General features: G+C 33.8%; 1 protein-coding gene across 2 annotated transcripts; it reads left to right on the top strand.

The window, feature by feature from the left end:
• Positions 1 to 3,779: 3,779 nt before the first annotated feature.
• On the top strand, positions 3,780 to 21,305 carry LOC126695341 (arogenate dehydratase/prephenate dehydratase 1, chloroplastic-like). Of its 2 annotated transcripts, XM_050392046.1 has the most exons (11): positions 3,781 to 4,514; positions 5,089 to 5,156; positions 5,277 to 5,369; positions 5,696 to 5,896; positions 6,014 to 6,094; positions 6,184 to 6,279; positions 9,027 to 9,104; positions 9,193 to 9,282; positions 9,396 to 9,463; positions 18,472 to 18,553; positions 20,604 to 21,305. In XM_050392046.1, the coding sequence occupies exons 1-11, from the start codon at positions 4,229 to 4,231 to the stop codon at positions 20,658 to 20,660; spliced, it is 1,200 nt and encodes a 399-aa protein (XP_050248003.1). In that variant the 5' UTR covers positions 3,781 to 4,228; the 3' UTR covers positions 20,661 to 21,305. The 2 variants fall into 2 exon arrangements, with proteins under 2 accessions (XP_050248004.1, XP_050248003.1); XM_050392047.1 differs by lacking the exon at positions 18,472 to 18,553 and having other exon boundaries at positions 3,780 to 4,514.
• Positions 21,306 to 21,415: the final 110 nt, after the last annotated feature.

Raw genomic sequence — 21,415 nt, 5'->3', positions numbered from 1 at the left:
CATGTACTATGTTGTTGGTTTTTTTTTTTTTTAATTAAGATTATTTTTTCAACTTTAACGTGTACCATGTACGTATTTTGTTTTTTTGTTACACATGATAATATAATTTAAATTAAAAAAAAAAAAGGATTAGATGAAGAGTCTATTGATTTTAGACTTTGTTGATAACATTTTAGATAAACACAACTGCTATAGTTGTAAATCAAATATTACTTTATTTCATTACTTAATTCGTCATATTTATCCAAAAAATATGTATATATCTATTCTTAAAATCTAAAAATTTATTAAAATTTCTGCAATTTGGTGAAGCCACTTGGCGCAACCACGGCGTCTAAGCCCAACTTTTATTATATACTAGTATTATGCCCGTGCGATGCACGGCTTAGTAAAAAAACTTATATATAAATTATTATTATTATTGATAATATAATCAAATTTAATAACAAATAAAATGGTAAAAATATTTTCAAAATTAAGTACATGGAATATGTATATTATGTAAGTATTTTTTTTTTTTTGCAAAAAAAGATATTATAAAATATTTTTTAAAAATTATGGCAAGTTTTAAATTTTTAAAAGATCTTAGTATTAAAATTGTAATTTGATTGTCTGTGTGTGTGTGGCACTTAAAAATCTTTCCATTCTAATTATAGATAAATTTCTTGCATATATGGCCAAAAAAAAATCCATAAACTACCAAAAAAAAAAACCATAAATTACAAAAAATGTAAGTATTTAGACTACAATATAAATGTAAAATTTTATCTATAAATTACCAATCATAACCACTTTAATGTTTCCATAAGGGAGGAGATAATCTGTATAATCAATTAAGAACACCAAATAAAAAAATAGTATCAATAATTAAGATAAATTGCATTATCTAATTTTTTTTAAATCATATAATTTAAGCAATAATTGAACTACTTTAATAGAAAAATAGAAACTAAAAAAAAAAATGAAGATAGCTCTTCTCACATAAATCTCATAATTTCATATTGTAGATGAGCTCCATCCCAAATAGATTCAGTGATAATATTTTGACCAAAACAAATATTCCATAAATTACAGAAAAAAAAAATATAAGTATCTAGACCTTCTAGAGTATCACAATCAAAATAATTTAAAAAATAGATAAATGAAAGTACATAAAGAAAAAGAAAAATTGTATTGCAATGTAAATGTGTAAAAGTTTACATATAAATTACCTGTGTCTAACTATTTTGATGTTGTCATTTGTATCTAGCCATCTTGATATTGCTATAAGTGAGGAAATAATCTGCACAATCAATTAAGAACACTAAATCAAAAAAAATACATCAATAATTAAAATGAATTGCATTATGTAAAATATTTTTAAAAAAGCATAGAATTTAAGCAATAATTGAACTACATTAATAGAAAAATGTAAAAAGTAAAAAGAAGATAGCTATTCTCATTGAAGAAGCCAAATCCTTCATTTAGTAGTTCTTCACTTAATTAGTTTTGGTTTTTTATGTATTGATTTTAGCATTCTTAAATAGTAGAGTGGAGTAGGTTTAGTAGAGTTTTAGTTCAACTCAATTTCTCTTGGATTCAAGAGTTTTAGTTCAACTCAATTTCTCTTGGATTCAAACTTAATTGGTAGAGCTATTTTCTTTTTACGTGTATTATTATATGTTTTTTTTATTGGCTGTTTTCTTTTTAAGTGTAGCTATATAGATTTTTTTTTTTTTAAAAAAAATCATAAAAACGTGCTCTATGTTGCTGTTTTTTTTTTTTTTTTTAATTAAGATTTGTTTTTCAACTTTTTTTTTTTTTATAAGATTTTTTTTTTCAACTCAAACGTGTGCTATGTTGTAGGGTTTTTTTAAGTAAATTTTTATTTTTATTTTTATAAAGGATTAGATAAAGAATTTAGATTGAAATCAAATAAAGATAAAATTTTGATTGTAATTAAATTATGATTTTTATCAACTTAGATTTTACCTTTTTTTTTAATTAAGAATTTTTTTATAAAGGATTAGAAGAAGAATTTGGATTGTAATCAAATCAAGATAGAATTTGAATTGTAATCAAATTATGATAGAATTTGGATTGTAATCAAATTATGATTTTTATCAACTTAGAAATTATAGGAGAAGTTAAAATCATATAAATGTGTACTATGTTGTTGGTTTTTGTTTTTATAAAAAATAAGGTTCTTTTTACGTGTAGTATTATTATTATATGTTTTTTTTTTTTTTTTTTTGCTATTTTCTTTTTAAGTGTAGTTATATCTGTTTTTTTTTTTTTTTTTTAATATCATAGAAACATGTACTATGTTGTTGGTTTTTTTTTTTTTAATTAAGATTATTTTTTCAACTTTAACGTGTACCATGTACGTATTTTGTTTTTTTGTTACACATGATAATATAATTTAAATTAAAAAAAAAAGGATTAGATAAAGAGTCTATTGATTTTAGACTTTGTTGATAACATTTTAGATAAACACAACTGCTATAGTTGTAAATCAAATATTACTTTATTTCATTACTTAATTCGTCATATTTATCCAAAAAATATGTATATATCTATTCTTAAAATCTAAAAATTTATTAAAATTTCTGCAATTTGGTGAAGCCACTTGGCGCAACCACGGCGTCTAAGCCCAACTTTTATTATATATAATATGATATGATATGATTTAAATTAAAAAAAAAAGGATTAGATGAAGAGTCTATTGAGTTTAGACTTTGTTGATAACATTTTAGATAAACACAACTGCTATAGTTGTAAATCAAATATTACTTTATTTCATTACTTAATTTGTCATATTTATCCAAAAAATATGTATATATCTATTCTTAAAATCTAAAAATTTATTAAAATTTCTACAATTTGGTGAAGCCACTTGGCGCAACCACGGCGTCTAAGCCCAACTTTTATTATATATAATATGATAATATGATTTAAATTAAAAAAAAAAAAAGGATTAGATGAAGAGTCTATTGATTTTAGACTTTGTTGATAACATTTTAGATAAACACAATTGCTATAGTTGTAAATCAAATATTACTTTATTTCATTACTGAATTTGTCATATCCAAAAAATATGTATATATCTATTCTTAAAATCTAAAAATTTATTAAAATTTCTGCAATTTGGTGAAGCCACTTGGCGCAACCATGGCGTCTAAGCCCAACTTTTATTATATATAATATGATTTGTCATATTTATCCAAAAAAATATTTATATATCTATTCTTAAAATCTAAAAATTTATTAAAATTTCTGCAATTTGGTGAAGCCACTTGGCGCAACCACAGCGTCTAAGCCCAACTTTTATTATATATAATATGATATATACAATACAAACTAAATTAGAGACGCAACATTCTGTCTCTTTTTCCTTCCTACAAAAAACTACTAAATAAAATAACATTGCTTTCTTCAATCTAACTAATAAAACTTTAACTAATAAAACTTTGTGCTATTTCTTTCAATATCGTTTTTTTTTTTTTTTTTTAATTTCATGCATTTTTGCTTACTACTTCAACTCAAAAATAATGCATTTTTTTTTCTTGAAACTCATTCAGTAACTATTCTTGTGCATTACACTGATTAACGATTAGTAATAAAAAATAATTATAAATTATTTATAATAAAATTTTTAAAAAAAAAATCAATATCATTCTCCGTCCAATAATAACATATTTTTTAAAGAATTAAATATACGCCACGTGTAATGTGTGATGGTCCTACCACAATTCCTTGACATGGTCACCCCAAAACGCGAGTTCAATGTTCGAGGTCGCAGTCTGCCGTTTATTCTCAAAAAAAAAAAATGTTCGAGGTCGCAGGTTCAGAAGGATCTATAAATATAAAAATTTTGATTTATTTATGGTCGTTTGAATCGTTTTTTCACTCTCAATTTGTGGTCAACGTGCGTCTGGCTTCACAGAGCTCTCACATCAGCACACGAACAACTTGTTCGGAACAAGTCTCATTCACGGAAGCGTGTAGCTGTTGCACGTTTTTTCACCTAATTTTTCAGGGCGGATTGCCCTCCACCTGCTCGACGAAAGTCTTCAACCAACACTTCCCACGCTTACTTAAAACACAAGGCTTAGTTTTGTAGTTTTCTTGGTTTCAACTTTCAACGACAAACGCAACGTATTCCTTTGTGTTTTTTCAAATCCATTTTCTGATGGTTCTTATATATAGCAAACATTGTGAGGAAACATATTGGCTTTGAAGCTTTTTGATGGCTTTGAAGACTGTAGTTGTGCTGGGGGTTACAAATTCTCAGTATGGTTGGAAAGACTTGGGGTCCAAGCCCTCTGTGTTTCCATTGAATCGGATAAATGAGTCGGAGAAAGTATGCAAATGGATGCGTTTTGGTGGGTTTCCGGGTCTGTCAGCTTGCCGGGCAATACGGTCTGTGGAAAACGAGAACACGTCCAACCGGGGCACCAAGTTGCAACAAATAGTTGATCAGACAGAGAACGATGTTTCAAGGAGATTGCAAAAGGATTTGAACTCTCTTCCAAGTGGGGTTTTGTTTCTTTAATGGCAATTTATCAAATTTATGGAGTTTTTAAAGTTTTGAATTGACATTTGTATTAGGATTGGATACAGATTAGAGCTTGTTTCAAGATGATTATTTCATTGTAGTTTTATTTTATTTTTAAAGAGAGCAATTAAGAATCTTTGAATATACTTATAGTGATGAAGTGAGTATTAATTTTATTGGCAACTTGTGGGACAAATGGGATTGACTATCCTTTCAATGTACTTCTTATGTAGTTATGTAAAACTGGAATTTTAACTTGCATTTCATGTGGGCAAAATAGTTGCTAGACTTGATAGTTGATGCAATTGAGCATTCAGGGAATTCATGCTGGTTAATTGTCAAAATTATATTTAACGTGAGCAAATTTAAGATGGTGATTAGCTTTTAGAAATATATACCATAGGAGGATTAGTTCAATTTTTATTTATTTATTTTGGTGGATGTAAATGGTAGGACTAGAATTTATTGAATTCATGTTCAATCTCAGACATTTGCCTCCCATCTTTGACAAGTTTAGTTTGACTCAACTTCATGTTTGGTCACAATTGCAGGACCATTATCCATATCTGATCTTTCTGCTATTCCTGATGGTGGTTCAAAGGTGCGAATATCATTCAAGGTAAGGGATATATTTAGCAGAAGCTAGTCTGTAAATCCCAAAGATAAGATCAAAATGAATTGCTAGGTGCTAAAGACTTAGTGTCCTCTTGTTCCTTATCTGGTTGAATTTATGGTGCAGGGTTTACCAGGGTCATACAGCGAGGATGCTGCACTGAAAGCCTACCCTAAATGCGAAACAGTTCCTTGTAATGATTTTGAAGATGCATTTAAGGTTTAGTGTGATATATTGTAATAATTTGTAGGCTGAAATTAGGACATCAAGCAGAAACTTAATTCTCTATATTTTCTTATACAACTTTTGAACATTTGGATTCAACACCTTTGTTATGACTCAATCCCAAGAGATGGAATCATTAGCGAAATTTTGGTGAACAATATGGATAGCCAAACACCTTCTAAAATGAGCTGATACTAATCCTTGCTTCATTAAGTCATACTGAAGCCGCAACATGTCGCTTTTGGTGAAAGGCACTTGCCATCATACCATGGCCCGGCCTCTTAATCATTGCTTCATTCATTTTTATATTTTATTTGCAGGCTGTTGAACTATGGCTAGCTGATAAAGCAGTTCTTCCAATTGAGAATTCTTCAGGTGGAAGTATCCATCGTAATTACGATTTACTCCTTCGTCATAGGCTTCAGATAGTAGGTGAGGTGCAGTTGAATTGTAATCTCTGCCTTCTAGCTCTGCCAGGTGTCAGAGCAGAGCACTTGAAACGTGTTCTAAGCCATTCACAGGTCAAGATTTTATTTCCTCTCTCCATATTGAAACTGGTTATATTGATGTTAACCAATCTGCATGGTCCAAATGTTTGTCCTTTCCTCGTTTAAAATTTGAGTGGTTCTTGTTTACAGGCACTTTCCTTGAGTGATATTCTCCTGAGTAAGTTAGGTGTTTCCAGGGAAAATGTTGATGATACAGCTGGGGCTGCTCAGGTGATTGATAGACATCTCTTTTGTACCTATAATGATCTCTTTTGAATCATTCCATAGAATCATTTTAATTTAACTCAATTTTGGTTTAGTATGTATCCTCAAATGGCTTGAGGGATGCTGGTGTTGTTGCAAGTGCTCGAGCTGCAGAAATTTATGGGCTTAACATACTGGCAGAAAGAATCCAGGTACAGTTTTCCTCCTTTGTTATTTGTTTTGTGTCTCAAATTTATGTTTTCTCTTACCCTACACTTGTTTTGTCAAGAAAAGGATAAATTGGAGGTCCTACCCATTTTTTATTATTGATTGGTAACATAGGAAGCTCGGATATTCCACTTTTTCCTCATGTATCTGTATCCGTATCCGATTCATATTTGTATCAGATACCTTTGGGATACTCCTACAGCATGTCTCTGCTTTTTTTTCTTTTTTTAAGTTCCGATTTGTCTGGGATACACCCGCGATGTGGCCCTGATATGGTCATAACTAGCCCCCCCGACAATGAGAGATAGCTCAAACTTGTGAATATTTTTATTAATATTTTTTATATATTGGTTTCTATGTTGAAAACTTATCTGGTTCTTTTTTATTCACTCTTTCGGATCTTGGTCTGTATTCTAATCATTTAAAGGCCATGGATTCGCTATATTATCCATTATTGCTCATAAATTGATATATGCTTAACAATATATAAAAATACAAATAAAAATATATCCCCACCATATCGTATCCTAGTTTTTCAGGAAATGCCGTATCATTGTATCCCCATATCGTACCATATCCATACCGGTGCTTCTTGGTTGGTAACTTATAGAACAAAACCAATTAAGTTAAGCCTCAATTGAACCTACCCCCACACCACTCTACGGCTCTCAACTGAAGCCTTGAGATCACAACTTTTCTCTATCCTTTATGTATTGCCCTTAAGAAACCAATAAATGGTTTACAGTTATTGGGGATGATTTGAGATGGCAAGCTAATGGGCTTTTGCACTTATCATACTGGGTTCAAAAGAGGGGAGTTGAACCCGCTACTCACTCCAATATTTAAACAATAGAGGCTAGCAATGCATCATGAGTCCACTATCAAGGCTTTATAATATATCAGGGGCATGTCTAATATCCATCTTTGGATGGTGATCAAAGCTTTTGGTTGCTGGGTTTTCGGAAGAATGTTAACCTTGAGCTGTGGGCTTTTTGGATATTATCACAATCTGGTTTGCTACCCAGTGTGGATAATCCGGTTAACTAAACCAACTTTTTTGTCCCTTTTTGGTGGAAACAACCCCTTAAGAACATGCTAAATTTGAGAAACCTAGTCAGTTAACATTAAATGAGGTCAACATGCTTTTCATGGCTTGGGGTAATTATTCTGAAATTTTGTGCACATACAGCAGATTATTCAAGTTTTCCTTTCTACGTTTGTGGCCTGCACATGGGCTTGCTTATGGGCTCATGGATTTTGCAAATGTTTCAAGCCCACTTGACAAAATCCATCTCTTGGTCCCAAGGGTAAGCTCAAATAGGCCCTATTTTTTGCCCTTCATGCCACACTTCTTCAAAACTCCCCATTAAAGATTACATGGGCTTGGGCATGCGAAAATTAAGAAAATAAAAGGAAAAAAAGGGTCCATAAATATTGGGCTTTGCTTTGTGTGGGCCTCCGGAAAAATGGGCATTAATAATAGTGAAAGAAAGTGGGTGACAGTTTTATAAGTGAGTGTTGTAGCGCAGGAAGCCACGAATCAATTTATATAGTTGTGCACAAGTGATGCTGGTGATGCTGCTGCTTGTGTTGGCGGTGGTGCAAGAAATGTTACTGCAGGGGTAGCAGTATGACCACCTATGCTAGTCCTCATACCTCCTTTATTGAATGACTGAACACTCAAATTGCATATACCATATTCTCTTTCTTGTTGCAGTCCTTTTGGTGATGCCTGCATTGTACAGGGGAGAATGGCATAACAGAAGAATTTCTTCTTTTTTTTTTTTTTTTTTTTTGGTTATAAGTGACATATAACTGGGGCAGAAATTGTAAAAGTTTAAAATGTTATCTTTTTTTAGTTCAGTTTTCTTAGGAACCAAACATAGCAAGCATATCTTGTGAGAATACTGTGTTTATCATCAGTTTAGTTGATGAACTACCTGTTGCCAAAAGATTCCCAGTGTCGTAATGATTGTGACCTCTCCTTTAATTGATATTCTTTTTCTTGAGGAGGGCAGAAGCTTAGATGGGGGACTCAAACCACAGCAGTCTATATATGTTATTTAAGATCCTGCCAATGGCCTTTAGGTCAATTGGCACTTCCTACTAATATATAAATAAATAAATAAAAAAGGTCAACTGGCGCTTCCTGATATTTCCAATGGAGATGTCCGCGATTTAAATCCCCCTCCCCCACTTAATATATATATTCAAGGTCCTATAATGTTATTCCAAAATCCCCAAGCTAAGTTTAGACCATTTTCTTTTGAAGTATTCTTTTTTGTATTTTTAGAATTGTCTCATTGAAGCATTAACCCCATCACTTTAGTCAATGAACTACCCCTTATCAAAATATTCCCTGGTCATTATGATTGAGGCATTTCCTTTAATTGATGTTCTTTTTCTTTAGAGGGACAAAAGCTTAGATGTGGGATTCACCACTGTAGTCTATGTATGTGATTTAAGGTTCATGTAATGCAAATCTAGATTGCCTAGGCTACCTTAAATATATTAATTTAGCTCAGACCATTTTCTCTTGAAGTATTCATTTTTCATTTTTAGAATCTTCTCATTGAAGAATTAGCCCCATAAAGTTCTTGATTGATAACCCAACCAATCAATACATTACTATCTGACCAAGTCAGTTAGATGCCAAATGCTACCTAGTTGTGATGTTATTCTGGTCATAAGAAATGCTACTGATTTTGCTTCAATTCCATGGTTTATTCAGGATGACTTTGATAATGTTACTCGTTATCTGGTACTTGCAAGGGATCCAATAATTCCAAGAACTAATAAACCCTTTAAGGTAAAAGGTTCATTTACCCATAGAGATTTTATTTTACATGTTTTCTAAAGAGTTTCTTATAGTTGAATATCATCATCCTTAATTTCAGACAAGCATCGTATTTACTTTAGATGAAGGCCCTGGAGTATTGTTTAAAGCCCTGGCAGTGTTTGCACTGAGGGACATAAATTTGAAAAAGGTATTTTAGACACAGTTCATTTTTATTAGTTCATATCAAAGATTTGATAATACTTATTAAAAATAATAATATCAAAGATTTGACCATGAATTATAATCTCTATGCTGTTTCAGATTGAAAGTCGACCGCAGAGGAAACGGCCATTAAGAGTAGTCGATGACTCCAACACAGGAAGAGCCAAGTGAGTCTTCTTTTGATGACTTATTACAAAAAAATGGATATCAAGTTCTCTATTAGGCAATACATGTCATCTAGTTGGTTTGAACCATAAGTAGTACTTTGGAGTGATTTTGGTCAAAATATGTTGCTTGGAACACATAATTAATATACTTTAGACATATTGATGCAGTTAGCTTAGAAAAACTAAGAAAGTGCAGTGCCAGCATCTCTAAACTCTAAGCCAATAGTATAATTATGCTGTTGGATTTGAATTTGAATTTTCTTTCATCACTGCAATTGTTCTTATTTGGAGCTTATCTCCAAAGTAGGATATTTGAAGCCTTTAGAACCAAACTTTCTGAATTCTTTTTTCCTATCGTGGTCCATTATCTTAAAAGTAAATAATCATTAACAATTTAAAAAATCTCATGCTCAATGCCAATGCTTTAATTGAGTTGTAAAATATGAAAGATTAGGGTTAGGAGAGAAGAAAGGAGAAAAGAAGAATGGAGAGAGAGAAAAGGTTTAAGAGCTTAATTGTTTAGTCTCTTCATCGTAACATATATTTATATTAAAATGATATGACTTGATTACAAGAATAACCTTAATCTAATATAAGAATAATAAGCCAATATAAAAAAACTCTCAAGCTAGAGCATACAGATCAAACATGCCCAGCTTGAAAGGCATGAGCTAACAGCTCTATTGGAATACCAACCAACTAATCATTTGAGCGAACATGGTAACAATTGGTTTCCTTATCAATAAATCTTGAATAAAATTAGTCAACCTAGATATTTATGGTATGCATATGGAAAACGAGATTGTTAGCAATAAAGATGGCAGCCTGATTATTACAAGACATCCACGTAATAGTAGGAACATCAATACCAATGTCATAAAGGAGAAAACGAAAAGGAACTGATAACATTTCTAAAGCAATAGAAGCCGTAGATATATACTTAGCTGCAACATTAGAATGAGCAACGAAATTCTACTTTTTTGTAGTGCAAAGTAACATGAATATCTCCAACCAATGTCTAATAGCCAGAAGTCGACCACCCACAAAGTGTCTACCAGCCCATGTTATACTAAAACTAGTCACACAAGGAAGAAAAATGTACAACATTCTACACTAGGACCACCCTTTTGGTAATGTAAGATACGACAAATTGCTTCAAAATAAGGTTGATGAGAAGCATCAGTGACTAACCACACCAATGACATAAGTAATATTAGGAAGGAAGACTAATGGTAAGATAAATCAACTTCATAACTAATCCCTAGTATTAACTAAACATCAGTAGGAACAAAGTGTCCACCAGCCCATGTTATCGTAAAACTAGTCACACGCAAGGAAGCAAAACACATGTACAACATTCCACGCTTGGAGCATCCTTTTGTTAATGTAAGATACAACAGACCGCTTCAAAATAAGGTTGATGAGAAGCATCAGTGACTAAACACCAACAACATAAGTAATATTAGGATGGATGGCTAGTGGTAGGATAAATCAACTTTCAAACCAATCCCTAGACTAACATTAGTAGTGAAAATGCAAAACCTAACAACCTAGGCAAATAATTAGACCCCAATAGTAAATTTTGCGATTTAATCACAATTAATCCTATCTAACAATTAAAGCCCAATATACATGATTGACCGATTTCATAATCCATGGTTTGCAATAAACAATATAAAGCAATAAAGCAATATAAAGTGCAAAAAATAAATATGCAAACCATACGAAGATACCAAGACGTGTTTTCAAAGAAGAAACCGAATCCCCCAGTGAAAAACCTTTCCACCAACCCTGTATGTTGGAATTGCACTATAGAATAGATGTAGTACAAGATTGACTATAGACCCTTCAAGCCTAGATCTCCCTAAGTACTCGAGCCCTCCAAGCTACTGCTAGCATTTGAATTCACTGAGTCCTTTCTTCTACAAAGTCTTACCGATTGAGCAATCAACCGCTAGTCACCCAATGAAACTTGGATTTGAACTGTAGCTCCAGATGGTTTACAACACCAATCAACTCTCTAACACTCAGATAAGGTGTAGGTAGTGATGGTTAAAATCTCCTCTCTTGGATATAGAAATGATGAGAGGGAAGGAGAAGAGAGATAAGATGTGTTTGGCTCAAACAACAAAAATGGCTTCCTCTCTCTCTAAGAGGAAATCTGAAAGTTGCTCTCTATCTCTCTGGTGTATTTGTGTAGAAAAAAGATATATATATATATATATATTGGGAGTGAATTGGCGAAGGGATATAACTGAAATAATTGTTCTGTCCTCAACTAACTCACAAGTGCGACTTGGTCCCAAGTTGTTCGCGAGTTGCAAATAACAAAGGTAGCTCCTTGTTTTGCTATGTGTCCTTTCAGCTAGAGTGACCTGGTTCAAGTACTTCTACCCAATTAAAAAAATAACCTCACAAATTACATGAAAATTGAGCAAAAGTTCCACGCAAATTTGGCACAGAATTAAGCCAACAAACAAAGACTTAACAAGTAGGAATTCTCCTTTCTCTCTATCAAGTTTAGCAATAGAATTTTATAGAAGTATCAACATAATGAGATCCTAAGAGCCAATTTCATGTAGAAGATCAATTACATATTTCCTTTAAGAAAGAGAAATTCCTTGAGAAGAACAAGCAACTTCAATTCTAGGGAAATAGCAAAGAGCACATAAGCACAATGATACTAAATCTATCCTAGGCATAGGGGGGTTGCTTTTAACCATATAGAGCCTTTCGTAGCCAACATAAAGGTGTTCACTACATGTAACAACACATTCAAGTGGTTGATCCATGTATATTTTCTCCTGAAGATCTCAATGAAAAGAAAGATTCTTGATATCAAGATGGTATAAAGACCTAGAATGATTGAGAGCAATAAAAATCCAAATCCAAATCCAAATCCAAATAGAATTGAGAGCTATAAGAGAGGTCTCAGGATAATAAACACAATATGTTTGTGTATCCTTTGTCAACCAACTATACCTTAAGGCGCTTTACAAAACCATCAAGGACAACATATACTCCTCATAACCTCTGAAAATACCCATAAATATCTCTTCGAGAAAATCCGTACACCACATACATCACCATGGAGACCATAAAACAAGGACTGTATCACCATGAAGGAAGTCATGCGAGTGGATATTGGATAAGGAAGATCCAACCAAGTTTCTTCTAAATATTGTTGGACATACTCTATTTCCCTTCATCTACAATCCAAGTTCACACTTCTAACTCTATGATTAGTATGGAAGAGCTTTATTTGTTTTATAGTTTCGCTATTAATGATACAGTCTTTCTCACTATTGTGTTTGTATCTTTTATTAACCTACGCCTGATCCGACGATATTGGCTGTCGATGGTGGGTGTCCAAACTCAACAACGGCAGGTCAAGTGGTGGGTCTCCTCCAAAATCAAACTTGACTCAATACAACTGTGAAAACCCATCTCCATCCAAATCACTGCCTAGATTGGTGGAGATCTCTTGATCTCCGACCAGGTGGAGATCTCTTGATCTCCGACCAGGTGGAGATCTCGTGATCTCCAACAAGTTTTCTTGCATCTCTCTTCATCACTGTTGCTCCCAGTTTCAACCGAAACCGATCTGCCACTGTGGACAACTGACTCAACTCGATTCATTTCTTCTCTTCAGTCGACTGCAGGTCACGTTTTCTACCACCTAACATGATTGGGTCAAGTCCGAGTTGAGCCCAAACCTAACTTAACCCAACCAGTGAACACCCCTATTTCAGACTTAACTTATTGTTGAATTTATTGTATGTTGACCTGCAGGTATGAAACTGTAGACTAAGCTATTTTAAAATCAGAATGGAATCCCTTGCTGTGTGTCAATTTGTTCTCTTTTGGGCTTTGGGCTAGTTCTGTTTTGTTGGCCTTGAGATGCATCGATAACCACTAGTCACATTTTGGGTAGTTGTTGAGTTCTGGGCTAGACTCCCAAACACAAAGCATGGGCCCCTTCTTCTCTATTCTAACACGTCATCATTCCAAGAAAAACCCCCTAACACCCATTTACAACCAACTGTATGTTTCCAAAGTAGAAAGGGAACAAGATCCCGAGTGCCAGGGTGTCTCTTTTTGATATCAGTAAATCTTATTATCAAAAAAAAAAAAAAAAAAAAAAAAAAAAGGACCCCAAGTGCCATTTTGATGGAAAACAGTCATTCCAACTGCAAGGCTTGCCTCTAACCCAGGTCAGAGAGTGCATCTTGAAGATTTTTATGGATGGAAACATTGGAAATGGGGATATATAACAAGAAAAAGGAGACAACGATGGACAAAAAAAAAAGTTACTGATAGGATGCATAGTGACTTAGGGTTGTGTGCCTTTCCTTAGAGCAATGGGAGTGAATTGAAGATAGTAGATGTAGGATTGGCAGGCTGTGAGGACAATGGAAAGGGGCATTAGAGTTGGTCAGGCATGGAAATCTGTTGTACAATTTGTAACCAAGTTGGGGCCTTCGAAGGCTACAGTTTAGGTATAGAAATAGGTGATGAGGTTAGAGACTCAGAATCAGAAAACAGGTAGAAAATGCAACAGGCTCAAATCAAATTTTTTTGGGAGAACTAGTGCTAGAGAAATATGACTGAGACTTAACAAGGGTAACATTAGCATTTGTAAAGTAGCATTGATATCCCTTCTAAGTCCTAGAATAATCAAGAAAGACACACTTAGTGGAGTGAGAATCAAATTTGTCAAAACTTGGTCCAAGATTAAGAACATAGCAAACACGTGCAAAATCTTTGGGAGGTAAATGGAAGGCTAGAGAAGAAGGGAATAAGATCAAGTGAGGAGATGCCCCATCAAGAATAGTGGAAGGAATTTCATTGATGATGTAGCCGGCAGTCAATAGTGTATCACTCCAAAAACATTTAGGTGTGTGCATATCATACAAGAGGGCTCATTCAACATCAAGGAGGTGCCTATTTTTATGCTTAGCAACACCATCTGTTATGGCATGTGAGGACAAGTGGTCTGATGTATAATGCCTTTGCTAGTAAAATAAGAAGTAAAGGATGCCTTGGAGATGGAAAATTATTAGGTAATCCTGGAGCACGATGATGTGGTGCTCCCTCTTACAGTTATGGTGGATCCCACCTTGAATTTAATTAGTGAGATCCCCCATGAATGTGAGAGGAGGGAACACCATAACATCGTGCTCCGGGAGTACCTAATAATCACTCCTTGGATACATACTCTTTGGCATTGTCAGAGACTCATATCGCAGCACTTGGATTTTATGGCCAAATTGAGTTTTAATATCTTTGCGAAAAAGCTGAAAAGTGGACATTAACTAAAACAATTTTTCATTATGAATAACTCAATCATTCAGGAGTAGTCATCACTCATCATCAAAGGTATCAAAGTATTGAAATTTATTGGACGCAACATGAAAGCTAGAAAGCATGGACACGGAAATTTGTTTGTCGTGCCCTTGTCGAACATGTACGCGACACAGTGTACAACTGGGAGACGGCTGCACGCGTGTCCCAGACTTTTTTATATTTAATGGCAAGGACATGGCTTGAACACGTTCGGGACACACCTCATGAAAATTTATAAAAATAAAAATAAAAGACTAAAAATCAAAAGCCCGAAACAGTGCGTTTTTGCCTCATTCTCCCTTTCGAACTATGTAGTCAGACTCTCTCACATTGCATCCAAACTTGCAGAATCCAAAAATCCCAAAACAACAGAACTCATAAAAATGCACACGAAATGGTGTATACTAAACTGACATGATTCCTTGACAAGGAAGATATATAACCAAGACTCCAACTTGACGCTTCAAAGTGGACAGAGATGGGCGACCAAGTTGACAATGCCACTTGAAAGGAGATAAGGAACACTGATTTGCCTATGGAGCGGTGGAGGAAATATAGGAGCAAAATTTGAGTAGCAGAGACCTCCAATTTCATGCCCCACACCAATCATACACTTATTTAGAGATCCTAAAAAATACAAATAGTAGGATAAAAACTAAAACAATAGACACCCTTATCCTGATCAAGCATATCCTTATCCAGAACGAGGAATACGCAGTATGAGTAACCAAATAAGCACATTGAGATAACCAAACAGCCCGAAACAAAAGTATCCTATTCTTGATTAACCTATCCTAATTTGAGATAGTGAATAACCAACACCATGAACCAAATTGGGGTCTTCCCTGTCAACTCCCACAATTGTCAATGCTGATTATACTCAATGACTCTTGGTGACCAAGTCAGCTCAAAAAGGGGTCATTGATGGTCAAACTACCCCCTCCCCCGAGTACATCGGAAACCTCCGTGCTTTCATTAAGGCAACCAAAGTTTCCATGAACCTCCTCAAAACCACCAGAAATTCTTGCACATACTACCGACCAATTGTGAACACTACCATGTTCTTAAGAAACATTGCTGTCTCTGCTACCAATCATCGATGACAACAATGGCGATGAATAGGCGTTTCTGACGTCTTCATTCACCTTAGAAGAGTTAGACCATTACTCAGAAAAACTAATGCATATCCAAACTCAATCAAATAGAGTGTACTGAAAGTGATGCAGGAGCAAAACCAAAATTATTTTAAAATTTATATTTTCAGATTTTTGTATTTATCTCATAGGAAATTGGATGTTTATTCAAATGGGAATTAGATTTGAGATTAGATAGGGATTAGTATTTGAGTTCAGTTAGGATTAGTTTTTACTAGTTATTATCTTTTATCTCTTGATTTCCTGGAAGCTCTTGCTCTGTATAAGCTCCTGGTTTATTTTTATTTTGAGGAAAGACGATTGATTAATAAATTTCAGAATGAAGATTTTCCAATACATTGGGTGCTGATTCCTAACACTTAAGGTGCTGATGCCTAAGTTTTTTGCTTGGTGTTGATTTTAGGCAAGCCCTAAGTGCTGATTTTTAGGGTTTATCTTTTAATTTACTTGTTCTTTTATTTTTCTCTTGATTGTCCTACATCAATTTGGTATCAATGCAAAACAGATACAATTTAAAAAAAAAAAAAACAAAATCCCTCTCTTTTCCTTTTCCACTCATCACGAAACCATCTTTCAAAACCCAAATTACTGTGTTCAGCCACAACCGCCTCCGGAAAAACCCCAAACAACCCAATAAAAAAATGTTTCAAAAACTCCTGCATCAGGAAAAATTATAGAATCCTCTGGTGAACCACATCACTTGTCCACCATTCCGCTAAAAAACTTCCACTTGTTTAAAATTGCTGAGTCAGTAATTAATTTCTGTTTAAAAAAAAATTCTAACTAACAATTTTAAACAAGTAGAAGTTTTTTTAGTGGAATGGTGAACCACATCACTTGTCCACCATGTGGATCTTATAATTTCTCCTGCATCAGAAAGAAATGGTAAAAAAAAAAAAAAAAAAGAATGCAGAATCGGTCAAGACCAGGGTCAATTCAAATCCCCTACTATGATACCATGTTTGTGAAAAGGAAGACGCGTGTAAGAAGAAAAATATGAAAGAAAATGGCTATTTCTATATTTGATCTTTTCCCAATCCAAATAATATATATAGGAGAACATTTAAAAAATATTACAAATAACATTCTGATAGTTACAGCTAGTAGGGACACCTCACCAATAGTTTCTTCTAGAAGAGTCTAGAATTTGGACACCTCACTAGGGACACCTCACCAATGACATCTTTCTAGAACAACACAATTCTCTGTCTTTCTAATACATTAAATTTTGATTGCAGTTATCCCGTAACTGATCATCATCAATTTTCCCCTTGTAAAGAATTTTACACCTTGTTTGGTTGGGTTGGGGGTGGATGGAAAACATAGGAAGGAAAAGTGGAGATGACATATTGGCTTTCCATTGTTTGGTTAACAAGAGAAGGGGAGAGGAAAAGGAAGGGGGAGAGGGAGAGGGTGATTTTCATCCAGTCTCACCAAAAACTAATCCTCGAATTGGGGAGAAAATAAGGAGGAAAGGGGGCCATTGAAGTCAAATGACTTAAAGGCCCTTCCACTAACATTTGTCTACCACCCAATGACCTTTTCTACCTTTACATCTGCCGCTCTGACTATAGTCAGCAAATTTTATTCTTTGAAAGCATGAAGCATGACCCAATGAGCAGAAGAAAAATGAAAAACATAGAAATAAGACAAGGACAAGGACGGGCTATTCATTGGAGGGAAAATTATTCTTTTGGAGGCTATTAATTTTTATTCTTTTGGAGTCCTTTCCCAAATCAATTTAAGTAATCACATTATTATTATTTTTGTTATATATATAAAATGGATGAATAAAAAAAAATCAAATAATATAGTAAGTGTGGTGTGTTAACTTTTATGATATGTCATCTTTACCTCTTATAAATATGTAATAGGGACATGATAGTAAATTCATACAAACTATATCTTCCATCCTCTAATTTTGCTTCTCAACCAAACAATGGAAATTTATATTTATTTTCTGTCCTTTTACTTTTCCATTCTCTATACCAAACACACATGGTGGAAAGGGAAAGTGAAGTAAAAGGGATTATGGTATAATATAAGGTCACTCTAACTAAAATCTTTTCTATTACTTTTCTATCCTCCCAACCAAACAGAGCCTTAAGCAGTTGGAAAGAAGATTGTTCTTCTTATTTAAATTTAATCATGAAGTTACTAGACCTCTTGACTGCATTAGGAAACCGTCACTTCTGAAGATGCTGTTATCACAACTGTAGCATAGTGGGGAGACCTGAAGGGAAGTCATTGGTACAGGAATTTAAGGGTGATGCATTGCCTTTCTTCCGTTTAATCTGTCACCTGAGGAGTTGTATTGCACCTATCAAATTAGTATTCTTCATTCTTATTTCTAGTCCAATTTGTTCACTTAGTTCAAGTGTATCATTGACCTTGTTGAATATCTTTTGTGGTGTGCTCTTGTCGACTTAAGAAATTGTGAGGTTTTTACATTAGTTGAGAATGAGATAGCGTTGGTTTTTTATTAACTCATTTGTCATGTGGTTGCAGATATTTTGACTACCTTTTTTATATTGATTTTGAGGCTTCAATGGCAGAGCCTCGCGCACAAAATGCTTTAGGACATTTGCAGGTTTGTTCCTTATCATTCTCCACAATGCAAAATTATGCCTCCTGATAGTACATTTGTCTTGTCATCAATCAAATTCCCCTTTAGGACATTTTCAGGTTTGTTCCTTATCATTCTCCACAATGCAAATTATGCCTCCTGATGGTACATTTGTCTTGTCATCAATCAAATTCCTTGTTACAATTACTCAAAATTTTAGAATGGCTTAATTGAAATTTTGGAATATTCTCCGATCTCATAATACCTAATACACAAGGCTCTTGCTTCTATGGCGTCTGGTTGTAGGCAACCTTACCCTCTCTCTCTCTCTCTATCTCTCTCCACAAATATATATATGTATATGTTCACACCCACTCACCCGCATAAGCTTAAGCTTGTACATTACTTTGAATTTTAACCTTTTTCCTTTTGTTAGCTTTTGATCAACAACAACCAAGTCTTTGTTCATATATTTTAGGGTCAACTATGAATCCTAAACAAATTAGTCAGTGTTGGCCACATATATTCGTTTTTGCCATTCTATTTTATCCGAAGTCCTACTTTTTGTTACCTCTTTAATTGACAGTTCCTTTTTTACTATTTATATTGATGTTATTTTAGGTCTTCCTTTAACTTCTTCTTCTTTTCTTTTTTTTTTTTCTTTTTTTTTCTTTTTCCTCAATTTGAATCAACTAACTCTTCTCACTAGTGCATTAATTATTCTCCTCTACACATGACCAAACCATATTATTCGACCCTTCCTCATTTTTTCATCAATAGGGACCCTATCTTTAAGCCAATTCCCTCATTTCAAATCTTATCTTTCCTTGTATCCACTTATCCATCTAACATTCTCTGCAACATTCAATATATAAGCATCTTGCTTATTAACCATATATCATTGCTAGTCTTACGGTAGTCTTGTTCAATTTTACCTTTTCCTAAATAGGTATTCTACGATCACAAAATAATCCTGATGTGCTTCTCCATTTCATCTGTTGTGCTATTATCCTATTATTCACATTTTCTTCAATATTTCCATCTTTAAGAATTATTGAAATTCCGAAAGCTCACATTCTTTGGTATCTCTTGATCAAGTCTTCTATTCCATGTACTTTGTTTTAGTCCTACTTAGCTGGAAGCCCTTAGATTCTAAAGCATCTCTCTAAATTGCTAACTTGACAGTAATTCCACATCTAATTTCATCCACTAAAACTATATTATTTGCAAAAAGCATTCATCGAAAGAATTATTTTGAATCAATTTAGTGAGCTCATCCATCACTAATGCAAAGAGACATGGACTTAATGTTGATCCTTAATATGAACCTAAAGTTATAGGAAACTCATTTGTAATGCCTCCATTTTTTCACACACTAGTTATAGCTCCGCAACTCATATCCTTAATCAACTTGATATACTTTAGAGGAACTCCTTTGTTTTCAAAAATCCACCTTATTAGGGACCCTATCGTATGTTTCTATATGTCAATAAATCAGTTTGTTAACTTCTGTAATGCACAATATTTCTTGGACGTGGCCAAAATGTCATACTTTTGACTTTAACTAGGAAAAAATGCCCATCCTAAGTTCTCTATGTTGTTTTTAGAGGTCAAGGGTACTGCAATAGAGGCTGCATTGCATAACATAGGAAATTTTATAATTAGATTTTCTTGGGATTTAACAGAATGGACACATGATATTATGGCCTTGTCCGAGGAGTTTTTTTCTAATCAATTCATTATGTTTCTAGCCTCCCTGAATATGTAGTCTTTTTTCAAACATTTGATTTAAAGATCCTTTTCACTCTGCTGTAATTTGTGGCATGGCTTAAGAAGTTAAGTATCCCAAGGTCAAAGCTAGAATTCTAGTGTCTCACATAACATCAACTCCTCTATGCTGCTTACTTCCCAGGAGTTGTCATAAACATAACACCATTCCTTAATGCTAGTAGAAATAATCATTTTATGTTGATATTTCACACTGATGGTATGCCATTAAAACTCTCTATTTTTTAAACATACTGCTGTATAGCCTTATTTTTTATATTTTCATTACAATTTTACATCTTTGCAGGAATTTGCAACGTTCCTTCGCATACTTGGTTGCTATCCCATGGATACAACTCTATAGCTTCCTTTCTTCTCAAACCTTTCAAGCTGGTGGCAGAGGAGAATTTGTCTACTTTTTAATGGTCTGTGCAATTTCTGAGTAGACAAGAAGGTCGTATCATTGCCAGATTATGTTTGATGACATGGGTTGAACAGTTGTTCACAAATCCCACCTTGTCCCTTCTTCTAGCCATTTAGACTTGCTTGGCAAAAAATGAGCCATTCTAATAGCATGATGGTGGGGCTGGGGGTTGATTTATTTAGTTGTTAAAAGACAATATCAAGAAATGATTTCTGGATATCTTGGATTCTACTGAGAGAATATAATTTAGATCCTTGCTTGCAAGTTATTGGGTACTTCTCCCGTGAGTTATTGACTGTAATCAAGAGAGACACCTGCATGTAAGATTTGTTGTATATGTCATTTTTTGTCATTTTTCTGGGGGTTTTGTTGTATACACGCCAAATCCGTCATGCTGTACATTTTTTCATCTTGATGTATGCTAGAAAGTCAACTCTTCAATGGAACAATGGTCAAAGATGTTCTTCAGCATGGTCTGTCCTATCTTTACTGCTGTAATGATGATAGGAACTCAGGAATTGTTTTGTAAAAATTGGTTAAAATCAGGACATTTTGTGAGGAATCATAAAGTAGTTTTTAGACACAGCTATTGAGTAAGTTACATGGCATATTTTGTGTGTTGCTAATGCAAAGCAAGTGGGCAACTTGGTCTGGAATCTGACAGGTAGCACCAACAGTAGTGGTGGTTATGGTGG

The sequence above is a fragment of the Quercus robur genome, chromosome 8 (assembly GCF_932294415.1).
Source record: "Quercus robur chromosome 8, dhQueRobu3.1, whole genome shotgun sequence".
NCBI lineage: Eukaryota > Viridiplantae > Streptophyta > Magnoliopsida > Fagales > Fagaceae > Quercus > Quercus robur.
This window is presented reverse-complemented; position numbering and strand designations above follow the sequence as displayed.